Here is a 24,085-nt window from a genome sequence, read left to right on the forward strand (position 1 = left end):
ATGTATAATATAATTCATATAGCAATATGGTCTCACTGCACAGCAGGCCAGCAGTTAGCCGAGTCATTGCGCAATCCATGGTGAGGCTCAACAGGCTGCTGACTCACCGCAAGTCTCTTCTCAGTATTTGAACGGCAAATGTGAAAATTCAGCGATTTTTAATAAAAATAATCTAAAACTGGTGAAGTTAAATGGAAAATAACTTTATAGTATAATCACTGGATACATATAACGATTTAATAATTTTTTTTTCTTTTTACATTTTTTTTCTTTCCATGATGGCACGTGAGACCCCGCCTCACCGGCCTCCCCTGACTGCATGTCACTGATATATATATATATATATATATATATATATATATATATATATATATATATATATATATATATATATATATATATATATATATTATATATATTAGGGCTGCAACAACTAATCGATTAAATCGATTAAAATCGATTATAAAAATAGTTGGCGATTAATTTAGTCATCGATTCGTTGGAACTATGCTATGCGCATGCGCAGGGGCTTTTTTAAATTTTATTTAAAAAAACTTTTTAAATTTTTTTTTTTTTTATAAACCTTTATTTATAAACTGCAACATTTACAAACAGCTGAGAAACAATAATCAAAGTAAGTACAAAAACAGTACAAAACAGCGCCAGGGCGGCGCCGAGGCTACGTCTCATGAGGTGGAGGTAAGCTAGCCAATGATGTGTCATGTACAGCTCACGTGACGACGCCGTCTGGAAACATTCGAAAAATGGCGCAGGTAAACCGTACGGCAGACGCTATACTGTTGGATAAGCTCAGAGCAATCGGATTTAACAAAACCTCATGGAGCTGGATGCAATCTTACTTGGAGGGGATGGAGCAGGTGGTAGAGGTGAACGGCACCGTGTCCCCCCCCCTCTCGGTGAGTTGTGGAGTCCCCCAAGGCAGTATATTGGGACCTTTACTGTTCCTAATATACATAAATGACATGTCATCGGCATGCGACTGTGAATTGTTTTTGTTTGCGGATGACTCTGCCCTGCTGGTATCCGTCAAGGACAAGTCACAGGTGGAGAAAATCCTCAGTGCTGAGCTGTGTAGAACTTGCACCTGGCTCGCTGACAACAAGCTATCCATACACTTGGGTAAAACAGAATCCATCCTGTTTGGGTCCCACATCAACCTTAAGAAAGTCAATGACTTCACCATAAAAGTGGGTGACATTGTTATCACCAGGAAAGATGAGGTCACCTACCTAGGTTCCATTCTAGAGGCTAACCTTTCCTGTGATAAAATAGCAACCAAGGTAATCAGAAAGGTTAACCAACGAACGAGATTTCTCTACAGAATCTCCTCTCTGGTCAACAAAAGCACCTTGAGGATTCTGGCGGGAACTCTCGTTCAACCCATTTTCGATTACGCATGCACCTCCTGGTACCCTAGCACCTCCAAAACCCTCAAATCTAAACTCCAAACATCTCAGAACAAGCTAGTCAGGTTACTTCTAGACCTCCACCCCAGATCCCACCTCACTCCTACCCACTTCTCTAAAGTGGGCTGGCTCAAGGTGGAGGACAGAGTTAAACAACTTGCACTGAGCCTAGTCTATAAAATCCACTACACCTCCCTGATACCGAAGTACATGTCAAACTACTTCCTTAACGTAAATGACCGCCATAACCACAACACCAGGGGGAGCTCCACTAACCACGTTAAACCCAGATTCCGAACAAACAAAGGTCTTAACTCATTCTCTTTCTATGCCACATCAATGTGGAATGCGCTCCCAACAGGTATAAAAGAAAGAGCATCTCTATCCTCCTTCAAAACCGCACTAAAAGTTCACCTCCAGGCAGCTACAACCCTAAACTAACACCCTCCCCGGATTGCTAATAATCAAATGTAAACAATCAAATGCAGATACTTTTTCTTATGTCTTCTGATCTCTCTCTCTCTCTCTCGCTCTCTTTCTCTCTCTCTCTCTATATGTCCACTACTTGCTGTCCATATCCTACCCCCCACCCCCTCCACACCCCTGATTGTAAATAATGTAAATAATTCAATGTGATTATCTTGTGTGATGACTGTATTATGATGATAGTATATACGATAGTATATATCTGTATCATGAATCAATTTAAGTGGACCCCGACTTAAACAAGTTGAAAAACGTATTCGGGTGTTACCATTTAGTGGTCAATTGTACGGAATATGTACTTCACTGTGCAACCTACTAATAAAAGTCTCAATCAATCAATCAATCAATCAATCAATCAATCAGAAAAACATCTTGAGGTTATTGCTTCAATGGAGAAAATTGTACGACCTAAGTCGTCAAAAGTGTGGGAACACTTTACTTTAAAGACTTCAAAGAAGAGCGTTTCCTGCAAAATGGCACGGAAGTACAACATTGCTTCAGGAGCACCTGAAAAGGAAACATGTTGGAGCCATGGATGAAGGGAAGAACTCACGCTACGTAACTTTTTAAGTCCATAGTGGCAACAGGCATTCATGAGTTCAGCTTTTTTGTGAGTAACGTTAACGTTATGCCTTTGTTGCAACGCGGGGCTGATAATGTGTCTCCGGCACATTTGACTCCGTTTTGAGAGAGAAAACGCACGGTTACCAATTTCGAAATAAACGTAACGGACAGAAATATCTCAGGTTGGTTTTATAATGGATCAATGTAGCCGGGCCGATAAAGCTATGTAAATATATTTAGATTTGAGTGACGCTTTAGTATTACTAAACGTTATGAAGGTGCTGGAATATTTCATGCTATTATTCAGAGGCAGCCTAAAATTAATCCTTTATTATTCACAACAGAAACGTGTACAATATCTGATTCAGTTCTGATGAGTTACATTTCTGTGTTATTATTGGTGTATGCTGCACCCCCAATGTCCACAACATGGTGCCAGTATGCTGGTTTTTTTCAATAAAATACTGGAATTGATAAGAATGTAGTTTGTCTCTTTTATCCGATTATTAATCGAAGTAATAATCGACAGATTAATCAATGATCAAATTAATCGTTAGTTGCAGCCCTAATATATATATATATATATATATATATATATATATATATATATATATATATATATATATATATATATATATATATATATTAGGGCTGCAACAACTAATCGATTAAATCGATTATTAAAATAGTTGCCGGTTAATTTAGTCATCAATTCGTTGGATCTATGCTATGCGCATGCGCAGAGTTTCTTTATTTTTTTTAATAAAAAAAAATAAAAAATTTAATTTAAAAAAAATATATATATTTTTTTCTTTTTTTTTTAATAAACCTTTATTTATAAACTGCAACATTTACAAACAGCTGAGAAACAATAATCAAAATAAGTATGGTGCCAGTATGCTGTTTTTTCCCCAATAAAATACTGGATAGGATAGAAATGTAGTTTGTCTCTTTTATCCGATTATCAATCGATTAATCGAAGTAACAATCGACAGATTAATCGATTATCAAACTAATCGTTAGTTGCAGCCCTAATATATATATATATACACTGTATATGTAGCTATCTATATACAGTATCTATCCATCCATCTATCTATGATATTAATTTAACATCAGACAATAGAAGTAAGGGAACTTGTCACACTTAAGAACAAATAGGCCACCCTAAGAGTGCTCTGGAGCACTCGTAGATTTTTCCACCGGATAAAGCTCCCCACAGCGATGAAGTGACGTTGGAGTCTGCGCGTCTCCCTCGTCGAAAAAGACCTCAACGGCGGAGTGGGCGGATGATGGTTGCATAGAAGCTCCACAACGCACACAAAGGTGGAAGAAGGCTGCAGCAAAGATGGGCCCCCAATTGTCTTAGTCTCCATGCCATTGGACCCTGGCCTTCTCTTTGCCAAAGACAGTGTGGTGGCTGTCTGTGCACCAGTCTCCCCACTTTAAAAGATTCCACGCACAGGCGTTCTCCTGAAGGCAATCCCACCAACAGGAGGACAATCATACTCGTTTCGAGTGATCGCCGACGATGCTAGACATGGAATATTGTGGAGTGTTTTTTATTTATATACAAGTATTTTATTTATTTAATTTCTGCTTGTATTTCTTTTATTTGGGTTTTATTGTTATATGGTTTATTTTTCTGTTATATGGATCCCCCTGGGTCTGAAATAAAATGACTACTACTATTATACATTGCTTAACTTCTTTACACACGTATAGAGTCGGAGGTGTTGAAATAGATGTACTGTACAAATCTATTTGATGTCCTCCAATCGAAACAAGATGGGTCAAATATGGTCTTACCTGCTCCGCGGTGTCCGGGCTGACCCTCACGTATCCCCGTAGTCCAACACTTTGCTTCGCGACGCGGGCTGAACCCTCCCGTGTGATCACATGTCCGAACCAGAACAGGACAGGGAGGCTTATGCTGAGCAGGCAAAGCCATCGAAGCGTCTGTGTGCGTGGATACATCCCCGAGTGAAGTTACGGTTTGGAACATGCGCTCGGTGCGTTTAAAGATAGGACTCACCATCGATTTCATGACGTCAGAGTCTCAGGGACAAGCCCTGGTAGGACTCGTTTTTCCAGTCTCCAAGACATCTTCTGAAAGTCATGGCAACGCCTTTTCTCGGTTCCGTTATGTTTGCCCAAAAACTTAACCAGGCCTTTCCGCCCAGTCCATGTCCCAAAGACTACAAGCGCCAATGTCAAGTATGTCTTGCGCCTTCACGACATAGCTGACCCCGTCACGCACTCGGACTTTTCCCTAATACCAGAACCGAACATCCGGTCCAGTCGTTTACGATAACAAAGGCATAGTTTGATTTAATCTAATATAATCTGTTGCAAGCAAACAATTCAGACCACACTTTGTACACATACTAACTGAACACATTTAACAATGTCATCCCAGTGTTTGACACAAACACAGAAACACATGTAGCGTATTATAGCCGATTTTATTTTGAAAATACATTTCTGAAAGCGGAAACTGCCTCACTTATTCATTTCCGGCTGCAGATGCGCAACGCTCGTGGATAAAGTCACCATTCTAGAGACAAACTTTATTCTTCTCTATTTTAATAGTGTTGAAATGTGTTAGGATGCCCTACATTTACTTGACGTTTATCTAGATAGCATTTCATTCCAGAGTTGAGTTATGGCTTTATAAGCGAACATCTGATTGGATTGTAAAAAAACACACATTTCAGTCACATGTAATCCGATTGGTTTAAATGATCAGGAAGTCCCTCGTACCCCTCCCGCAATTGGTTAAAACCGATGCCAACTTCATGACGTCATTCCAAAAATTGTGTGCTTTCACTGACTGACACAAGAATGCCCTTCCTCATCTCCTTGGATGCTCACGGTATTAATGCATACTATTTATACGCGGATTGTTTTTATTACACGTTAGGAATTTGGGGGTATTGTAAAAGCGCTAAAATTGTAAAATGTTGTCCGGTTGGTGTTACAATGTGAAGTGACTGAAGAAGTAAGCTCGGCAAGCTACTGTGCATGCTAACGTTGCTTAGCATCGCCGGTATCTGCTTACTTTTGTCATCTAATTGTACACACATGCAAAGTAAAAATGTTTTTATATGTGTTTATATTTGTTTAACATGGCGTTATAGGATGGGCTTCTGGCTCTAACTACATAGGTCATAGGCTAACAACATAGTTTACTTTTCAACCTTTATTATGATCACTTTCTCCATCTACATGTGCACAGAGCTGTCTTGTACATGTTTAGGTTTTCACAAGAAGCACCTGCTATCCAGCTGGATGCATGACAAGTTTTCCACCTGCTTAACTGTTAATGCATGCCTGACTTTCCAGCTTTAAATCTCTAACTCCCTGTCTGTAGTCGCTGCAGGTTGCCTATTTACATGATACCAAAGATCAGATAATTATAGGCCAATAGGACGGAGACTTTATTTTCCTTTGGTTTTGCAGGCTAACAAAACGTCACAGTGGACCGCACCATCAGGAGTGGATGACAGACGGACAGACGGTTTGGAACAAGCCCTGAGCTGGCTCATCCCGGTGGGCTGCGGTAGCTCTATTTGAAGGCTTTGGAGACCTGTGGCTCTCTCAAGATGTCCATGAGACGGACAGAAGGGGTGTCCATCGCCCAGGCTTTGGCCATGACGGTTGCGGAGATCCCAGTCTTCCTCTATTCCACATTTGGTCAGGTAACACCTTTCATCAATATGTGCTGCTATCGCCTCCGGTTCTTTCTTCCTATGTCTGTTAAGCTCAAAGATCCACTTACAGCAGCAGTTGTTGTTGCCTCTCAGTCCATATTTTCCCAGCTGAAGCTGACGCCGAGCTTGAAGAAAGTGCTCTTCGCCACGGCGCTGGGCAGCGTAGCGTTGGCGCTCACGGCTCATCATCTGAAGCGGCGAGGGAGGAAAAGGAAGCAGGCCATCCAGGCCAAGGAGGGGCAGAAGACGGTGGGAATGCCCGAAGCACTGCTCCGGACAGGAAGACCCTCGTCGTTGAAGAGAGGTAGTCATCGGATAGCTGGAGAACAATAATTACATGGCTGTCAACAACAGCCTGACAGTCAAATTGCTCCTAACATAACTCGTTTTCCACGCAGTTCCGTTGTCGGGGCGACAGAATATGAGTCCGAGCACACGCAGCAACGACACTCTGAGCGGCATCTCCTCCCTGGCCCCCAGTAAACACTCGAGTTCCTCGCACAGCTTGGCATCTGTATGTGTTTCTGCAAGCTCTTTTTCCCGCCTGCGCGGTACATTGCTTTGACACGTGCGGTTTCACGCTAACAGATGCGAGTTCCGACCTCCCCGAATCAGTCGGCCAACCCGCCGACACCCTGGGAGGCCGAGGCTGTGGTTGAAGAGACGGGTGCAGCAGAGGACGCCAACGCAGAGAATCTCTACTTAATGGGTAGGTGGTTGGAAATGTTCTCATCATTTGTCCAGACTTTTGGCGTCACGGTATTCAAACATGTTATATAACATCTCAAAGTTAACATAATAATAACAAGGTAACAAAATCATTTTTTTATCCCGTGATAGTGCACAAGTGACTTCATTTCAGGAGTTGCTTGCAAAGTTTGGGTTGCGGTTTTTTTAAGCTTATTTTTGAACGCACCGTTGCTTATTTGGGCTTGCTTCTTTGGGTCTGTTTCCTGGTAATGGCGCCCCCAGGTCGATTTGGTACGCATGCAAATGCCACATGTGGAACTACGCCAGAGCCCAGACCGACAGACAAACAAGTGATGAGACAAAGGGTGAATTAGTGGGGAAAAATGATACAAAATACAATTTAAAGGGGAACTGCACTTTTTGGGGGATTTTTACCTACCATTCACAATCCTTAAGTAAGACAAGAACACGTATGCTTTTCCTTTTTTCATGCATTCTAACTCGTAAATAAACGTTAGCAAAAGTCAGCCAACAATAGAGCCGATCTACTCTGCCTATAAGGCACTCGAAAAACCCCCATCAAGGTTTTACATACAGTACAGGCCAAAAGTTTGGACACACCTTCTCATTCAATGCGTTTTCTTTATTTTCATGACTATTTACATTGTAGATTGTCACTGAAGGCATCAAAACTATGTGGAGTTATGTACTTTCAGAATCAGAAATACTTTAATAATCCTCAAGGGGAAATGAACATTTTCAGCACAATCCCATTCAAGAGCGGACAAACATTACAGGGAGACAGAACAGGATCGCTGACGGGTCTGCCAACTTCCGGCGCCCCTTACAAAATGGTGAGAAACAGGTAAACGCTGGGGAGAGGGTTGAGAAAAATAAAAAATTCAGTCTATGCCTGGGCCCCTGTAGAGGGGGTCCAGACTGAGGCCAAGGAAGAAAAAAAACAACCTCTTAGCCATAGCACACAAAAACATGTGCGTAAGAGGGAAACATCAAAGAAAACAAAGGACATTAAATACATTTAAAGAGCAGAGCTGATACAACCAGCCACTTCTACACACAGCCACAAAAGTAAACAACAAAAAAACAAAAAAACATACACTGTGGTGTTCCACGCCATCGTCTGCTGGGGTGGGGGGAGCATGGCCAGAGACAGGAGCAGACCCAACAAAAGCAACCAAGAGAGTCGATTTCACCCTCGGCCGCCCACCAACTCTCGGCCAGTGTCCAGTCTGCATGGATGAGCGAGGATGCGTCTAAGGAGACCAAAGTGTCCGATACCTGCTCATTCAGCCAAGACACTGTGAAGCCCGTCCGTCCCGGCGCTCAGCGCCAGCTCCGCAGCCCTGTCTCTTCATCCGCATCTCCTCCAGTCTCTCCAAACGGACTCTGGTGTGGCAGAGACCCAGCAGCTGGTCTCCATGGCCAAAAGGCTCCCGGGAGGCAGATCCAGAGGTTCACAAAAAAAAAGTTTACCAAAAAAAGGTGAAATAACTGAAAACATGTTTTATGCCAAGACAGACAGATAGCAGCTTTATTATTGTCCATTCTTAACATGTACAAGACACATAAGAACTGAAATTACATTTTCGGCACAATCCCACTAAGAGCAGACATACGTTACAGGGGGACAAGACGGGACCGCCAACGGATCAGCCACTTGCAGCGCTCCTTAAAAAGGTGGGAAAAAGGTGACATTGGGAAAGGGGGAAGAGTAAAAAAAAAAAAAATCAGTCTAAGGCTGGACCCTCAGGAGGGGTCCAGACTGAGTCCGAGGAAAAAACCTCACATAGCATGGCACACAGAGTGTGCAAAGCAGTAATCAGAGTAAAGGGTGGCTTTTTTGAAGAAACTAGAATATAAAACTTGTTTTCAGTTACAGTATTTCACCTTTTTTTGTTCAGCACATGACTCCACATGTGTTCATTCATAGTTTTGATGCCTTCAGCAACAATCTACAACAGGGCTGTCAAACTAATTTTAGCTCAGGGGCCGCACGCAGCAAAATCTGTGCACATGCGGGCCGGACGATTAAAATCATGGCATTACAATTAAAAATAAATACAACTTCAGGTTGTTTGGTTTGTCTTACTTTGGCCCAAAATAGAACAAACACATTCTCAAAATGTTACAATAAAAATATTGAAAAAAAAACCTAGCGCCAACACTGATGGAGTATTGGTGCATGCAAAACAGCCAATCTATGGCAATCTATGGTACCCAGCCGCGGGCCTTGACCCTGTCACCACTGATCTACAATGTAAATAGTCATGAAAATAAAGAAAACGCATTGAATGAGAACATGTGTCCAAACTTTTGGCCTGTACTGTACATCCATCCATCCATTTTCTACCGCTTGTCCATTTCGGGGTCGCGGGTGGGTGCTGGAGCCTATCTCAGCTGCATTCGGGCGGAAGGCGGGGTACACTCTGGACAAGTCGCCACCTCATCGGAGGGCCAACACAGATAGACAACATTCACACTCACATTCACACACTGTACTGTACATGCTTTATGTATATGCAATGTAACAGGCACATTCATATATTTACGTATTTTGCTCATTTTAAGCATACGGCGGTGTATTACTTTTCCCAGACTCATCACAACGTTCGCTTTTTTTCTTCAACACTCTTGACTACAACTCGCGGCAGGCTTTGTGAGAGACAACAAACATAATGAAACCATGGCATTGTACAACATCTGCTCTCACCGGGATGCCGTCTGATTGGATCTTAATATATTCCTGTTTAGATGAAGAATTAATCATAATGCTCGCGAAAGGTTAAAAAAGGTGGGAGCAAACCAGCGTTTTTTCGTGTCATTCTCGCCATCTCCGGGGCTAAGTTGAATGTCAAAGTTGACCAACTTCTCGGTTTATGGCCACAACCTTCTACTATCCAGGTGAGAGGCATGATTTGTAATAATAAAAAAAAAAAAACTTTTACAAGCTCAGAGGCGATGCAGCAGCTTAATATGTCAATAAGCTAGTTAGCTCTCTGTGATCAATGTGCCAATGCTAAAAGTAGGTACTTCACGTTAGCGCTTATAATAACAATATCGCTAATTCTTGGTTAATAGTCAGCTCATGAAATGTAAATGGAGTATTTCTGGCACTTTTTGGATATTTTTTTAGTGGTTTTATGAGCGCAGTAGACACTGACTTGTGTCTGTTATTAAACAAGCATTGCATGAACCAAACTGTAGAGTCCCATGAGTACATTTTAATAAGGCACATATATTAAAGAAAAAAAACTTATTTGTGATTAATAGCAATTAACTATAAGTTAACTATGGACAAAATGCAATAAAGCATAATTAACCCACACAGTATATTGGGGACTTTTTTGTCCTAAATGTGTGCTCTATTTTTGGCCTTAACTTTGTTTATTCCGACTAAAAATATTTTTCATAAATTTCTATTTTTTCATGTTTAATTGTAATATTTTTGTTTCATATACTTCCCTATATGAATGATACACTGGGAAATAATGTTATAGCCGTATAATAGCTAAAGGAAAAACATGTCCAAACATGTTTGGATTCATATTTTTGTCTATTTTGTTTTGGTCAAATCATTCAATACATTCAGTCCTAAATAAAAATAGCAAACATGTCATGTTTGTTTTAATTTTAATTAATTCAATATCCATTTGATCCAATGTTTTTTATTTAGAAAAAAATGTGTAACATGAGTTTAAATATTAAAGGGCTGTGGTTCTGGTGTAAAGATCAGGCCTAAATACATACTATTGGTAATAAAATTAATATTGATGCATTGTTATATTTTTTAGCAGTGTAGTATTGGAGAAAAAAAGTCAACATAACCACAATTTTTAACTGTACAGTCATTATAGTATATAATTAAGCATTTTATAATTTAATTTTGGATCAAATAAAACGAGTTTTATTACTAATCTTATGTAAACTTTGGCCTGATCTTTTTCTAACAATGACTGTATCGATGATAACTCTCGTTATGCAAGTATTTTGCAATAATAAATAGGGATGATGTTCAAAAACCGGTTCTCCCGATGCTTTGACAAGAAAAGAACCGATTCCATGGATTCGAATCCCTTTTTGAGAACCGGTTCCCGTTATCGAAGCCACTACACTGTATTTTCGTGACCATAGGGCGCCCGTATTAAAAAGCGCCGTGTCAGTTACGGGTGCTATTTCTGTATTTAACGCATAAATAAGGCGCATTGTATTTTTGGGCGCAGGCATGGTTAAACATACGCTAGCTTAAAACATACGCTAACTTAAAACATACGCTAGCATTAGGGGTGTAACGGTACACAAAAGTTTCGGGTCGGTACGTACCTCGGTTTAGAGGTCACGGTTCGGTTCATTTTCGGCACAGTAGGAAAACAACAAAATATAAATTTTTTGGTTATTTATTTACCAAATTTGTAAACAATGGCTTTATCCTTTTAACATTGGGAACACTATAATAATTCTGCCCACGTTAATCAACATTAAACTGCCTCAAGTTGTTGCTCAGATTAAATAAAATGACAAAACTTTTCTTCTACATATAAAAAATGCAACATTAAACAGTTTCAAGTCAATGCTTAATTTAATACAGCATTTGGGAAGCCTGTAGTTGATTTTTATTATGTAAATGTTATATTTTATCAACATGTGATAGCAGGGACCGTGCCATTCAAAACTAGGCTGCTCCATCACTAATGATTAATGTAACTATAGCTGAAAAAATATTACAATAGCAATAGGAGAGACTATTCATCCCTGAACACCATGGAGTTCATGTAGGCTTTATGATGCAGTTACATTATTGTATCAACTATCAGAGACAGACACTCTTCATTTAACATAATGTCCTTTTTTGCTGCTTCAACACAGCTCAATCAATACAGAAAAAGGTAAAGTGAAATAACAGACAGACAGGGCTTTGCTGTCCGTAACACACGCACACACACACACACACACACACACACACGCACACATACACACCGCAAAATTAGCTAACGTTACGCTAAAAGCTAATTAGCCTTCAGCTTAAGCCAGGATTGTGAGCGAGCTGAGCTGCCGTTTGTTTCTAGAACGTCAACGGGCTCATAGTGATGTTACTAGTAGTTGACTGGGAGGTGTTTATTATCATTTGGGGAGTGTCCGCTGCCTGATGCTTACCTGCTAAACGCTAAGCACTGACTACATGCGCTCTGAATATGCACTGCTGATTGGCTGTTCCCGCTCTGAATACGCACTGCTGATTGGCTGTTACCGCTCTGCATGTAACCAATCAGATGGTTGTGTGGGTGTGACAATGCTGGGTGCTGTGTAGAGTACTGACAGAGAGAGACGCAGAAGAAGCGGAGCAGGTTGTTAAGACTTTAGCTAGGCGGCTACTAAATATGTTCGTGTGGAAAATCGTTCGGTACACCTCCGAACCGAAACCCCCGTACCGAAACGGTTCAATACAAATACACGTACCGTTACACCCCTAGCTAGTATGCATGGACGCTGTTTTAAAAAGGCAGCAGGAGCAAAGCTGAGTTTGGTTGTACTTTATTGAAGTATTCATCAATGTACTCACATTATTTGTTGATTAATCCTCATCCACAATTCCATCAAGTCCTCATCTTCTGTGTCCGAAATGAACAGCTGGGCACGTTCTCCATCAAACACGCCAGATTCCCTGTCGTTATTTTCAAAGTCAGTCTCGATGCCGGCTTTTGCGAAAGCTCGAACAACAGTGCAAGCAGATACGTTAGCTCAAGCATCCACGATCCATTCACAAATTGTGGCGTAACTCGCCCGTCGCTGCCTCCCAGTTTTCGTGAAGCTGTGTTTGTCTGTCATCCATCCCATGACGCTCACAACTTCACTTTGAACGTCGTGTTCACACCCATGTCCAGCGGTTGGAGTTCCTTCGTCATGCCTTAATGATGACTCCATGTGTGTGTGTGTGTTCTGTCAGGCATGGAGTTGTTTGAGGAAGCGCTCCGAAAGTGGGAACAGGCCCTGCTCATACGCCACCGCACCAACTCCAGCAGCAACAGCAGCCTGGCTCTGCAGGGGGCGGCGAGCGGAGATGCACCCACGGTAACAGTCATGCGTCTGTCCAGCCTGTTTTCTGTTTGTTTGGTCATTGTTATGTCTGCCGAGGAAATACCACTTGGCATGTACAACTTCCTGTCCTGATGAGTATGCGTGCAATAAACCTTCATAATACAAATCATTACAATTAATGCATCATTAAAGTGTAACTTGGCATACCTTCTTTTTTTAAATTTTATTTATTTATTTATTTTTATTTATTTATTTATTTTTTTAAACAAAGTGAAGCATGTTTCCAAAGTTACACTTAAAAAATGGTAATATTATACAAAATGTATTGAGTAAAAAAATCTGCACTTAGGGATGTCTTGATCAACATTTTTGTCCTCTGATCAAATTTTTGGCATCCGATCTGGTCCGATTTTGAGTCCCGATCCGATACTTTGACAATAGCTTATACAAGTGAAAATGTTGTATAGCAAGTAACTAAAGTCAACACAATAACAAATTTTTATTAAACTTATCTTATTACATATATAATCTGCTAGTATTGTTGTAAATCAGATGATGTCTTAATATTGAATGCTACATACAATTGTTTTAGAATAGAATAGAATAGATCTTTATTATCATTGTACATTGTACAACGAAATTGCAAGCAAACTCATTTCTACAAAATAAATTATCTAGTGCAGAGGTTCTCAAACTTTTTTCACCAAGTACCACATCAGGAAAAACTTCCAAGTACCACCGTAATGAACAACTTTAAAATACACTAGCGTAGTAGGCCCAAGTATTCATTAAAAACAAGGCAGAGGTTTTATTTAGCAAGTGTATTGAATATTTTTGGCCACTGTAACATGACACACAGTTTGAACAGTAACACTGTGTTTGAATTAGGGTTGTACGGTATACTGGTATTAGTACAGTACCGTGATACTAATGAATCATTTTCGGTACGATACCGTCTCTGAAACGTACCGGTCCCGCGTCGAAGTCAAGTCATGACATTGCTGGTTTACGAGCAGAGGAGCATGTTCGGCAGCACACAATCTCGGCGTACTTACAAGCAGACACAGTGTGTAGACAGAAAAGGGAGAACGGATGCATTTTGGCTTAAAAACCAAAGATAAAGGTGAAGTTATAACACTGAAACGCCCTCAGGAAGAGGTGCTTTAAGACATAGCTAGCTAGCTAGCGGCTAACGTCCATCCGGCGTCGGCAGTGTTTTAGGTACTTCTAAATCACTAATCCTGGTCTCCATGGCGACAAATAAAGTAAGTTTCTTACAAGGATCATCCCTGCAGGACGAGGGATAGCTAAACATGCTTCACTACACACCGTAGGAGGATGCAATAGTTCACCGGCATCAAAATGTAAACAAACGCCACTGTAATGATATTAAGTACAGGCACGTATCTAGTCGATACTACTCTGATTACGTCGATATTTTTTGGCATCACAGCATCTTCTTTCGTTTAAAAAAATATATATTTTATGTTTATAAACTCAGGAAATATGTCCCTGGACACATGAGGACTTTGAATATGACCAATGTGACAAGCGGTAGAAAATGGATGGATGGATGGTATGATCCTGTACCTACTTGGTATCGGATTGATACCTAAATGTGTGGTATCATCCAAAACTAATGTAAAGTATCAAACAACAGAAGAATAAGCGATTATTACATTTTAACAGAAGTGTAGATAGAACATGTTAAAAGAGAAAGTAAGCAGATATTAACAGTAAATGAACAAGTACCGGTAGATAAATAATTGTTTCTAACCACTTGTCCTTAATAATTTTGACAAAATAATAGAATGATAAATGACACAATATGTTACTGCATACGTCAGCAGACTAATTAGGAGTCTTTGTTTGTTTACTTACTACTAAAAGACAAGTTGTCTAGTATGTTCACTATTTTATTTAAGGACTTAACTGCAATAAGAAACATATGTTTAATGTACCCTAAGATTTTTTTGTTAAATTAAAGCCAATATTGCAATTTTTTTGTGGTCCCCTTTATTTAGAAAAGTACCGAAATAATTTTAGTACCGGTACCAAAATATTGGTATCGTTACAACACTAGTTTGAATACTTCATAATCAAGTGAGTTCTTTTTGGGTGTACCAAAAGATGGAGCCTGTGTACCACTACACATTTTGAGAATCACTGAACTAGTGCACAATAACTAAACAAAAGCAAAAACTATTATTGTCTCCCATTGAAATCAATTGGGGTTGTACCTACTCTTACTCCCTGACTTTGTAAACAAAAACTCAAAACATTATTTTGTAATAAAACAAAAATATCGATCTAATCATTTTAGTATAATTTCTATACTGATACTACACTATGTATCAAAAGGATCGACATCTGGATCGACCACCTCTACTTTACATTGAAGTTTTAGCAGTTAGCTTCGTGTGTGTGTGTAGGATGCTTAGCCATTCATTCACCACTAGTCCTCAAGTGATAATAATACTTGGAAGAGACTAAGTTCATTTCCCACTATGGTGGTGAGGATTAGTATCTTCGAAGCGGCTACGCACTGTGGATAGACTACGCGTTCGTTGCAGTGTGCGCTCAAATCCGAGCCGGTGTTCTAGCAAGACACGCCCCCTCCTGGAATTCACGCGCCTCCTGCATGTGTGTGTGACCAGAAAATACGAAAATGTAATTGTGTCTGTGGCTTCCAGGTTGAAGCCCACAATAAAGTGCTTGCTGACAAGCTGGAGACTCTGCTGCACAGGGCGTACCACCTGCAGGAGGACTTTGGCGGCAGCATCCCGACCGACAGCTTGCTGGCAGACTTTGGTAGGAGAGCCCAAAATAAAGATTTAAGAAATATATGATTCAAGAAAAAACCCCAAAACTGTGCTTTCTTTTGGCAGAGAGCGTGGGGACGCTCATACTGCCTCCAGTGGAGAGGTTCCACATGCTGCAGGACGACGACACCGCCACCATTTCCTCTGACCAGTCTTTCTTCTCGGCCGCCGAGGTAAACGCTACGCTAACCCCGCTGCCCTTGCTCCTTGATGGTTTACACGACAACAATTGTTTTTTGTCGGCGCAGATGTTTGACACCTTCTCTCTGGAGGACTCCTACCAGCTCCTCAAACCAGCAGCTCTCTATGAAGAAGCCTTGGCCCTGGTCAGGGAGGACAAAGTGGCCTACAGGTCTCTCAGGTACGTCCGAGAAAAAGGTATTGTCACTTTCCGTTATTTGTAGAGCACAAAATATTCTTCACTACAACAAGTGAGTTTTCATTTCTGATACCAATATTGGAGCTTTGAGTAGGGGCCGATACCAATATATATCCGATATGATATCAGCAGGAATCATAGATTTATTATTTTGTAATGTGCAATGTTAGAAAAGGCTTGATCAAGTGAAATTATTCAGAGTACCATAGTAGGTACTGCTCCCATTTGAACTGATGCAGTACCAACTTCCGGTACCTGGGAATCCATACAGATACTCCAATGTTTGATACTTGTGTGTGTTAAAAAAAATGTTCTTGCAAAATAAGCTGATTAGGATAACTGCTGTCCAGTTGTTATATCTTCTTTTATCATCATCATATTATCATTTGCGAGTATAACATTAAGTTGCAAATCCAAGACGTTAGATGGCAGTAGTATATAGTTTATGGTGTGAAAAACACGAACATAATTTTCAACTGTCTACAATGGACTTACTTTGACTGGAGTGGTAATTGTTTTTGGCGACACCAAGTGGCCACAATGATTCATTAAGCTCATGATGAAGTAAGTTGAATGATGTGGACGCGTTTGTTCCCGGATACGTTCTAATGCGCTTCTGCCTTGGAGGCTGTGTATGTGTAAGTAATAGGCAACTATAATTATTTGATACTTGTTTATATTGACAAATGTGCTGTTTTAGACTGCAGTATCGTTCAATGAAGGACACTTGTTACGTATGTCTGACTTGTGTGCTTAGCTGTTGTGTAGCTGCTCCTAGTAGCATACCATGTTTAGATCCATCCATCCATTTTCTACCGCTTGTCCTTTTCGGTGGTGTGTGTGGTCGCTGGAGCCTATCCCATCTGCACTCGGACAGAAGGAAGGTAGAAGTCACTTTCATATGAATGACTTGACTAAAATACAAGAAAAGATCAACCTTATGTGCTTTTTAGAGGACATTTAGATGTTAAATGGCTGTCCAGCTTTATGCAAGTAAACACGCTGCGGGACTGATTGTATCGGAGCGCTTATGTCGGATATTTTACATGCAAGCCCATATGGTCCAATACTTGTTTTTTGCTGGTATCGGACCCATAACAATGCGAATCAAGACGACGTGACTTTTAGCACTTTTTGGTTGACGTTTTCCTCTGATTACCAAACAAAATTTGCAAAAAAAGTGAGTGTTGTAATTTGTAGACTAGAAACAGCTGCGATAATCCGGCCCCCAGCGTTCTTTAATTGCCATTGTTCAATCGCAGCAAAGGAAGCTGGCAAGCTACCGTATTTTCTGGGCTATACAGCGCACCGGTATTTACGCCACATCCACCAAATTTTAGAAAAAGAAGGTATGTTTACATATATAAGTCGCACCAGACTATAAGCCGCAGATATATACAGACACGGAAGATATTTGTAAGTGTTTATTTACATACTTTAATTGTGTCCAAACGGTGTAACACGGCAGTAAATTGGCTGATCAAACAAAACAGAAGTCATCATCATGGACCTACTAGCTGCGGAAGCTAGCTCTCCAATCAGCTAAACAGACTGAGTAACTCCACGGTGACGTCTTGGTGAATTTACAAAAGAATGTCATTGTAAGTTCATAATACTAACACAGACACTTGTAAACGTGTTAGCATATTTGCTAATGCTAACGACGCTAGCTTAATGACATTACAGTAAAATGTACAAATTTGCATGAAAACACTCCCACAGACATCACACATGGGACGGTTTAGTAAGCATGAATTGTCTTAGTTATATCGTAAAACTTGCAAACGTTGCTTGGAGTGATGAAGAATAATTTCGAGCAGAACGCTATGGACAAATACTTCTAGTCCAGGGCATGAAACAGGAAGTACGTTGTCAACCTGCACCACCTTGAAGTAAGCGAGCTCGTCCAAAAGATGGCGCCATAGCACAAACAATAACACACCTTTCCAGAGTCTCTGTCAGTGCTGTATGAAAACTATTTGTTGAATACAAAGCATTATGGCCGCTAGCGAAGAAAAATCCATAGATTAGCCGAATCGCTTTTATAAGCTGTAGGGTTCAAAGCATGGGAAAAAAGTAGCAGCTTGTAGTCAAGAAGATACAGTAAATACATGGAAGCACAATCCAGGTTTAAGACCCCAACACATTTTATTCAACACATTGAAATGATCAAATTTGTTTGTACTCGGCACTAATGTTGACGAAAGATGATTGCTCAAACAGATTAAATCAGAGTCATGGTCTCGTCATTAAGCAGTAGCAACAGAAACGTCCTTTTTTAGGAGAAAAACATGCAGCGAAAATGTTAAGATTGATTCTAACTGGTGAGTATGATCCACTGTAATGAAGTCTTTGATGTGGTCTTACCAGGACTGAACTGCTTGAATGTTACGGCAACCGAGACTTCCTGGCCAAGCTTCACTGTGTCAGACAAGCGTTCCAGGTGGGCTTGAAGTTTGTGAATTTCCACAACATCGACAACGCTTCCCTGTTGAGGCCTCAAAGATCAGGACCCTCTGCTTGTCTTGCAGGTGCTGCTGCTGGACGAGACTCACCGCACGTTCTTCATGGAGACCGGCAAGCAAATGATTGCCGGCTTGATGGTGAAGGCAAACAAGGTGAAGCGTCTGCTCGGACCAACACTTTCCTTGCGGCCTAAGATGATTTAGTTGGTTAATTTTTAACCCCCCAGAGCCCTAAAGGCTTCCTGGAGAGCTACGAGGACATGTTGCTGTACACGCAGCGAGAGGAAACGTGGCCCGTCACCAAGATGGAGCTGCATGGCCGTGGGGTGAGTGACAAATAAAACACGTTTATAGACTTAAATATCAAATATGTTGTTGTTTACTTTCTTTTCCTGCTGTCACCATTGGTGTTAATTCTTAATGCACAGATGTCCAAAGTGCGGTCTATAGAGTAGTTATTTTTTTTAACTTTGCACATTCTAAAAATACAATGAAGTGTTTAAATATTGCAATAAAGTGCTGTTTTCTTCCAGTGCAAAATAATACTAAAAGTATACAGTAAGTTATTCTCCCGGGACTCTTATTTTGTTAGAGCAGTCAGACAGAATTAGAAATGGGACATTCGCGAACAAAACAAGTCTTTTGAACGGCTTTTTTAAGTGAACGATAAGAATTGATTCACACTTGTGAGCCGTTTGTTTGGGAGCCATTTTGTATGCACATGCATACTACCCGACTGGCAACTGGACTAGAAATGAGTCAGAGTCAAAGGAAACTTGGCAGTATGTGGATTAACCCTTTTTTTAAAAATGTGTATATATATATATATATATATATATATATATATATATATATATATATATATATATATATATATATATATATATATATATATATATAATCCATCCATCCATCCATTTTCTACCGCTTATTCCCTTTGGGGTCGCGGGGGGCGCTGGAGCCTATCTCAGCTACAATCGGGCGGAAGGCGGGGTACACCCTGGACAAGTCGACACCTCATCGCAGGGCCAACACAGATAGACAGACAACATTCACGCTCATATATATATATATATATATATATATATATATATATATATATATATATATATATATATATATATATATATATATATATTTTTAAATTTTTTTATTTAGATTCACTTTTCCGGTTCATTATACTAAAGTGCACACACACAAAGTATGATATTAAAATTTTGCACTCAAATTTTTATTAATTCCTCATTTTTACAGTAGTCAATAAAGTACTATCTATCTATCTATCCATCCATCCATCCATCCATCCATCCATCCATCCATCCATCCATCCATCCATCCATCCATCCATCCATCCATCCAGTTGTATTTGTATTTTTTGTATCCATAAATTATTTTTAATTTTACTTACTATTATTGTGTTTTTTCTATGTTGTTAAAATGCTACAGAATTGTTCTAGGTGAGGGTCATTTCAAAATAGTCATGTCACTGCCAAAGCCTGGAAATATGGCAACGCCTTTTGGAATGTTTACAATGAAAACACAACAAAAAACAAAAGTATAGCTAATAATTCCCATCAACAGAGCAATATTTGTGTTAATTAAATTATTCTGTCCTACATCATCACGGTAGCACAGGGGTTAGTGCATGTTAGTGCATGTGCCTCACAATACGAAGGTCTTGAGTTCAATCCCGGGCTCGGGATCTTTCTGTGTGGAATTTGCTTGTTCTCCCCGTGACTGCGTGGGTTTCCTACGGGTACTCCGGCTTCCTCCCACCTCCAAAGACCTGGGGATAGGTTCCACCTCCAAAGACCTGGGGATAGGTTGATTGGCAACACTAAATTGGCCCTAGTGTGTGAATGTGAGTGTGAATGTTGTCTGTCTATCTGTGTTGGCCCTGCGATGAGGTGGCGACTTGTCCAGGGTGTATCCCGCCTTCCGCCGAAATGCAGCTGAGATAAGCTCCAGCTCCCTCCGCGATCCCGAAAGGGACAAGCGGTAAAAAATGGATGGATGGATGGATGTCCTACATCTTATTGCCTAACCGTTACTAGTAATTGTTTCCTTGATTAAAAAAAAAAATCCCATCTCTCGACAGAATGTAACGCACAGCAATTTTATTGTGAAGGCCGGAAGTGTGCTCTTTTTTTTTCTGGCGCACTTGACAACATTGTTGAGTGCAGGGGGAAAGTACCTCCTGAGTACAGCTCCCGTCCTTTCTTTAGTGGTGATCTTACGAGACTCTGGTACAAATATAATCAATAATAAAAGTTGGATGATCATAACATAGTACGGATTCTAGTAGTGTATACCTTAATGGTCCAAGGAGAATTGGGTGATTATATAATGTTATTAAGTCCCTCCGTTTCTTCTGTTTTGCCCCGTACGGCTTGTTGTTTGCAGCTAACGTTAGTATAGTTAGTGTTCCTCTGCTGCTGGTTCACAAACAACAATTGATGTTGCAAAATTTAAACGACATCTATCCATTATCGATCAAGTCGGTTATTTTACTCAGCCCTATATGTAATGTATGTACTATACAGAGTATATGTCGTGTACCATATTTACAGTGTAAAGCAGGCATGTCCAAAGTGCAGGCCGAGGTCCATTTGCGTCCCACAGCTAATTTTTTAACACATTCTAAAAAAAACCAACATAAAAAAGTGGAATAAAAGAGCAAACGGGTGAAATATAAGAATAAAAAGTTGGAAGGCTGCAGGCTGTTCTTTTTCTTTACAGTTGTCATTGCTCAAAAGATGAAAATGAATCAGAATCAAATAAATGAATGATTGACCTATTGAAGGCGCCAATTACTTCACATCAAATATTCCACTTTGAAATTATTTTTGGGGAAAAAACTGCATATTTTGTGTTTGTAATATCAGAACAGTTTTCTTTGACAAAATTACATATAGCTAACAAGTAAAATAACACTAAAAAACATAAAAAACTTATAAAAACTACGGATAGATCTAGTTTATCTAGAGATTTAAGTGTTGAAAGAAAAAAAGTAAAAAAAAATATTTTTAACACTTATAATTTTAGTGGGATTTTTTTTTAACTGTGCTCAAAAACAAATACTGATTAAAAATAAATTGTTTTATGAATAATTGACCTATTTAATAATAATCATGTAATAATATGTAATATTCCACTTTGAAATATTTTTGGGTAAATATTGCACATTTTGTCATAAAAAATTGGGTTTTCTTTGACAAAAAGGGCTAAAACATCAAATATTATTTTGACTTTTACATTGATAGATAGGGCAGCACGGTGGACTGGGGTTAGTGAATGAGCCTCACAATACAAAGTTCCTGGGTTCGATCCCCGGGCTCGGGGTCTTTCTGTGTGGAGTTTGCATGTTCTCCCCGTGACTGCGTGGGTTCCCTCCGGGTACTCCGGCTTCCTCCCACCTCCAAAGACATGCACCTGTGGATAGGTTGATGATTGGCAACACTAAATGGGCCCTAGTGTGTGAATGGGAGTGTGAATATTGTCTATCTGTGTTGGCCCTGCGATGAGGTGGCGACGTGTTCATGGTGTACACCGCCTACCGCCTGAATGCAGTTGGGATAGGCTCCAGCACCCCCGCGACCCCAAAGGGGACAAGCGGCAGAAAATGGATGGATGGATATTGACAGATAGACCTGAAAATGATTTAGAGATTTAAGCGTTAAATAAAGTATAAAAAATAATTGACTTATGTTCACAGGTGGTGTGTATGAGCTTCTTTGACATCGTGCTGGACTTCATCCTGATGGACGCCTTCGAAGACCTGGAGAACCCTCCCTCCTCGGTCGTGGCGGTGCTGAGGAACCGCTGGCTCTCGGACAGCTTTAAAGAGACTGTGAGTGTTTCTCACACACACACACACACACACACACACACACACACACACACACACACACACACACACACACACACACACACACACACACACACACACACACACACACACACACACACACACACACACACACACACACACACGCAGACAGTCAGTATTATTAAATCATGATTATGTTGTTGTGTCAGGCTCTGGCCACAGCTTGCTGGTCCGTCCTGAAGGCAAAAAGACGTCTTCTCATGGTGAGTCAGGCGTGTGCGTTTATTACACTTTTCCCCTCTCCCTGAGGTCCAATTGTTTGTTTTCCTTCTGTCAGGTTCCTGATGGCTTCATCTCCCACTTCTACGCCATATCGGAGCACGTGAGCCCGGTTTTAGCTTTTGGCTTTTTAGGCCCCCGGCAGCACTTAAGCGAAGTGTGTACTATTTTTAAGGTGCGTATGAGTTTCAAGGCACACTGTTGACCATCCGCGCCTCAAGAACCAGACTTATTTGGCTTCCGTTCATCCGCAGCAACAAATCGTGCAGTACCTCAAGGACATGTTCGACCACGACAAGGTCCGCTTCAACTCAGCGCAGTGCTTGGCCGAAGACATCCTGAAACTTTCCCACCGCCGTAGTGACATTTTGCTAGGCTACTTGGGCATCGATGGGCTCCAGGAGCTCAACGGCGCGCCGTCTGCCGACACGTTCGCAAGCCTCACTGACTGACATCAACTCACGCTTTGTACCTCGCCATTGTGAAGAAGGAGGAAGGAGCCGAGTTATCAGCCGCAGCCAATCAGTCAATTCCCCCTGCAATCACATGATCTCAGGCGCGAGGAGGAGCTCGCTAGGAATGAACGACCACTTGCCTGTAGACTGCACCGCTGGATTGGCAGCAGTTTTGCTTTGTCACTTTCACGTCATCAGCCTGTGATCTTGGAGATATCTTACAGGTGTGAATGACAGTCTGCCTGTTTCTGTTGTGTACCGTATTTTCCGGGCTATATTGAAGCCGATCCCACCAAATTTTAGAAGAAATAAATATTTTCACATATATTAACCGCAGCGGACCATAAGCCGCACATATATGCCGGTAAGAAAGAGTTTGTAAATGTTTATTTACATACCTTAATTGTTTCCAAACAGTGTCTGTAAATTATTTGATCAAACAAAACAGAAGTCTCGTCATGGACTTACTAGCTGCGGAGTCTAGCTCTCCAAACAGCTAACTAGTCTCGATAACTCCACTGTGATGTTTTGGTGAATTTAGGAAAAAAACATTAAAAAAGATTGCCATTGTAAATTAATAATACTAACACAGATGCTAATGCTAACCACAATAGCTGGATTACAATAGCCCGTACAAATATGCATGAAAACACTACTACAGACATCACACATGGGACGGTTTAGTAAGTATGAATAGTTTTAGTTGTATTGTAAAACTTACAAACGTTGCTTGGAGTGATGAATGAAGAATTCCTATGAGCAAAAACGCTATGGACGAATACTTCTGGTTCAAGGAACGAAACAGGAAGTACATTTTCAACCCGCAGCGCCTGCAGTGAGCAAACTCGTCCAAAAGACGGCGCCATAGCACAAACAATAACACGTTTTCAGTGTCTCTGTCTGTGTATTATGAAAAAGTAGT

At 40.6% G+C, this 24,085-nt stretch overlaps 2 protein-coding genes across 5 annotated transcripts in view; one reads left to right on the forward strand and one right to left on the reverse strand.

The window, feature by feature from the left end:
- The window catches only part of st6galnac4 (ST6 (alpha-N-acetyl-neuraminyl-2,3-beta-galactosyl-1,3)-N-acetylgalactosaminide alpha-2,6-sialyltransferase 4), a 47,295-nt gene extending 42,513 nt beyond the window's left edge, over window positions 1-4,782 (reverse strand). Inside the window, exons 1-2 of one of the 2 annotated variants that reach the window (XM_062056801.1) lie at window positions 4,513-4,782; window positions 4,287-4,436 (exon numbers count right to left, since the gene is read on the reverse strand). In XM_062056801.1, the coding sequence (XP_061912785.1) occupies window positions 4,287-4,436; window positions 4,513-4,524 (162 nt within the window). In that variant the 5' untranslated portion in view covers window positions 4,525-4,782. Of the gene's footprint in view, window positions 1-4,286; window positions 4,455-4,512 lie in introns of those variants that run through there. The other variant, XM_062056800.1, reaches the window with a different exon arrangement.
- Window positions 4,316-23,501, forward strand: miga2 (mitoguardin 2). 3 transcript variants are annotated; one of them, XM_062056798.1, is made up of 16 exons: window positions 4,316-4,489; window positions 5,940-6,178; window positions 6,284-6,494; window positions 6,589-6,704; window positions 6,779-6,899; window positions 12,843-12,967; window positions 15,628-15,745; window positions 15,823-15,929; window positions 16,005-16,117; window positions 18,506-18,578; window positions 18,667-18,753; window positions 18,828-18,926; window positions 22,316-22,450; window positions 22,639-22,692; window positions 22,767-22,883; window positions 22,963-23,501. In XM_062056798.1, the coding sequence occupies exons 2-16, from the start codon at window positions 6,083-6,085 to the stop codon at window positions 23,158-23,160; spliced, it is 1,770 nt and encodes a 589-aa protein (XP_061912782.1). In that variant the 5' UTR covers window positions 4,316-4,489; window positions 5,940-6,082; the 3' UTR covers window positions 23,161-23,501. The 3 variants fall into 3 exon arrangements, with proteins under 3 accessions (XP_061912782.1, XP_061912783.1, XP_061912781.1); XM_062056799.1 differs by having other exon boundaries at window positions 4,316-4,465; XM_062056797.1 differs by lacking the exon at window positions 4,316-4,489 and adding an exon at window positions 5,006-5,352.
- The last annotated feature ends 584 nt before the right edge of the window (window positions 23,502-24,085 follow it).

This window comes from Entelurus aequoreus, linkage group LG08 (assembly GCF_033978785.1).
Source record: "Entelurus aequoreus isolate RoL-2023_Sb linkage group LG08, RoL_Eaeq_v1.1, whole genome shotgun sequence".
NCBI classification, from domain to species: domain Eukaryota; kingdom Metazoa; phylum Chordata; class Actinopteri; order Syngnathiformes; family Syngnathidae; genus Entelurus; species Entelurus aequoreus.

Coding starts and splice junctions, on each gene's coding strand:
- miga2 (XM_062056798.1), top strand. CDS start 6,083: ATGTCCATGAGACGGACAGAAGGGGTGTCCATCGCCCAGGCTTTGGCC. Junction 6,495..6,588: donor ACCCTCGTCGTTGAAGAGAG/GTAGTCATCGGA, acceptor TTTTCCACGCAG/TTCCGTTGTCGGGGCGACAG. Junction 12,968..15,627: donor CGAGCGGAGATGCACCCACG/GTAACAGTCATG, acceptor TGTGGCTTCCAG/GTTGAAGCCCACAATAAAGT.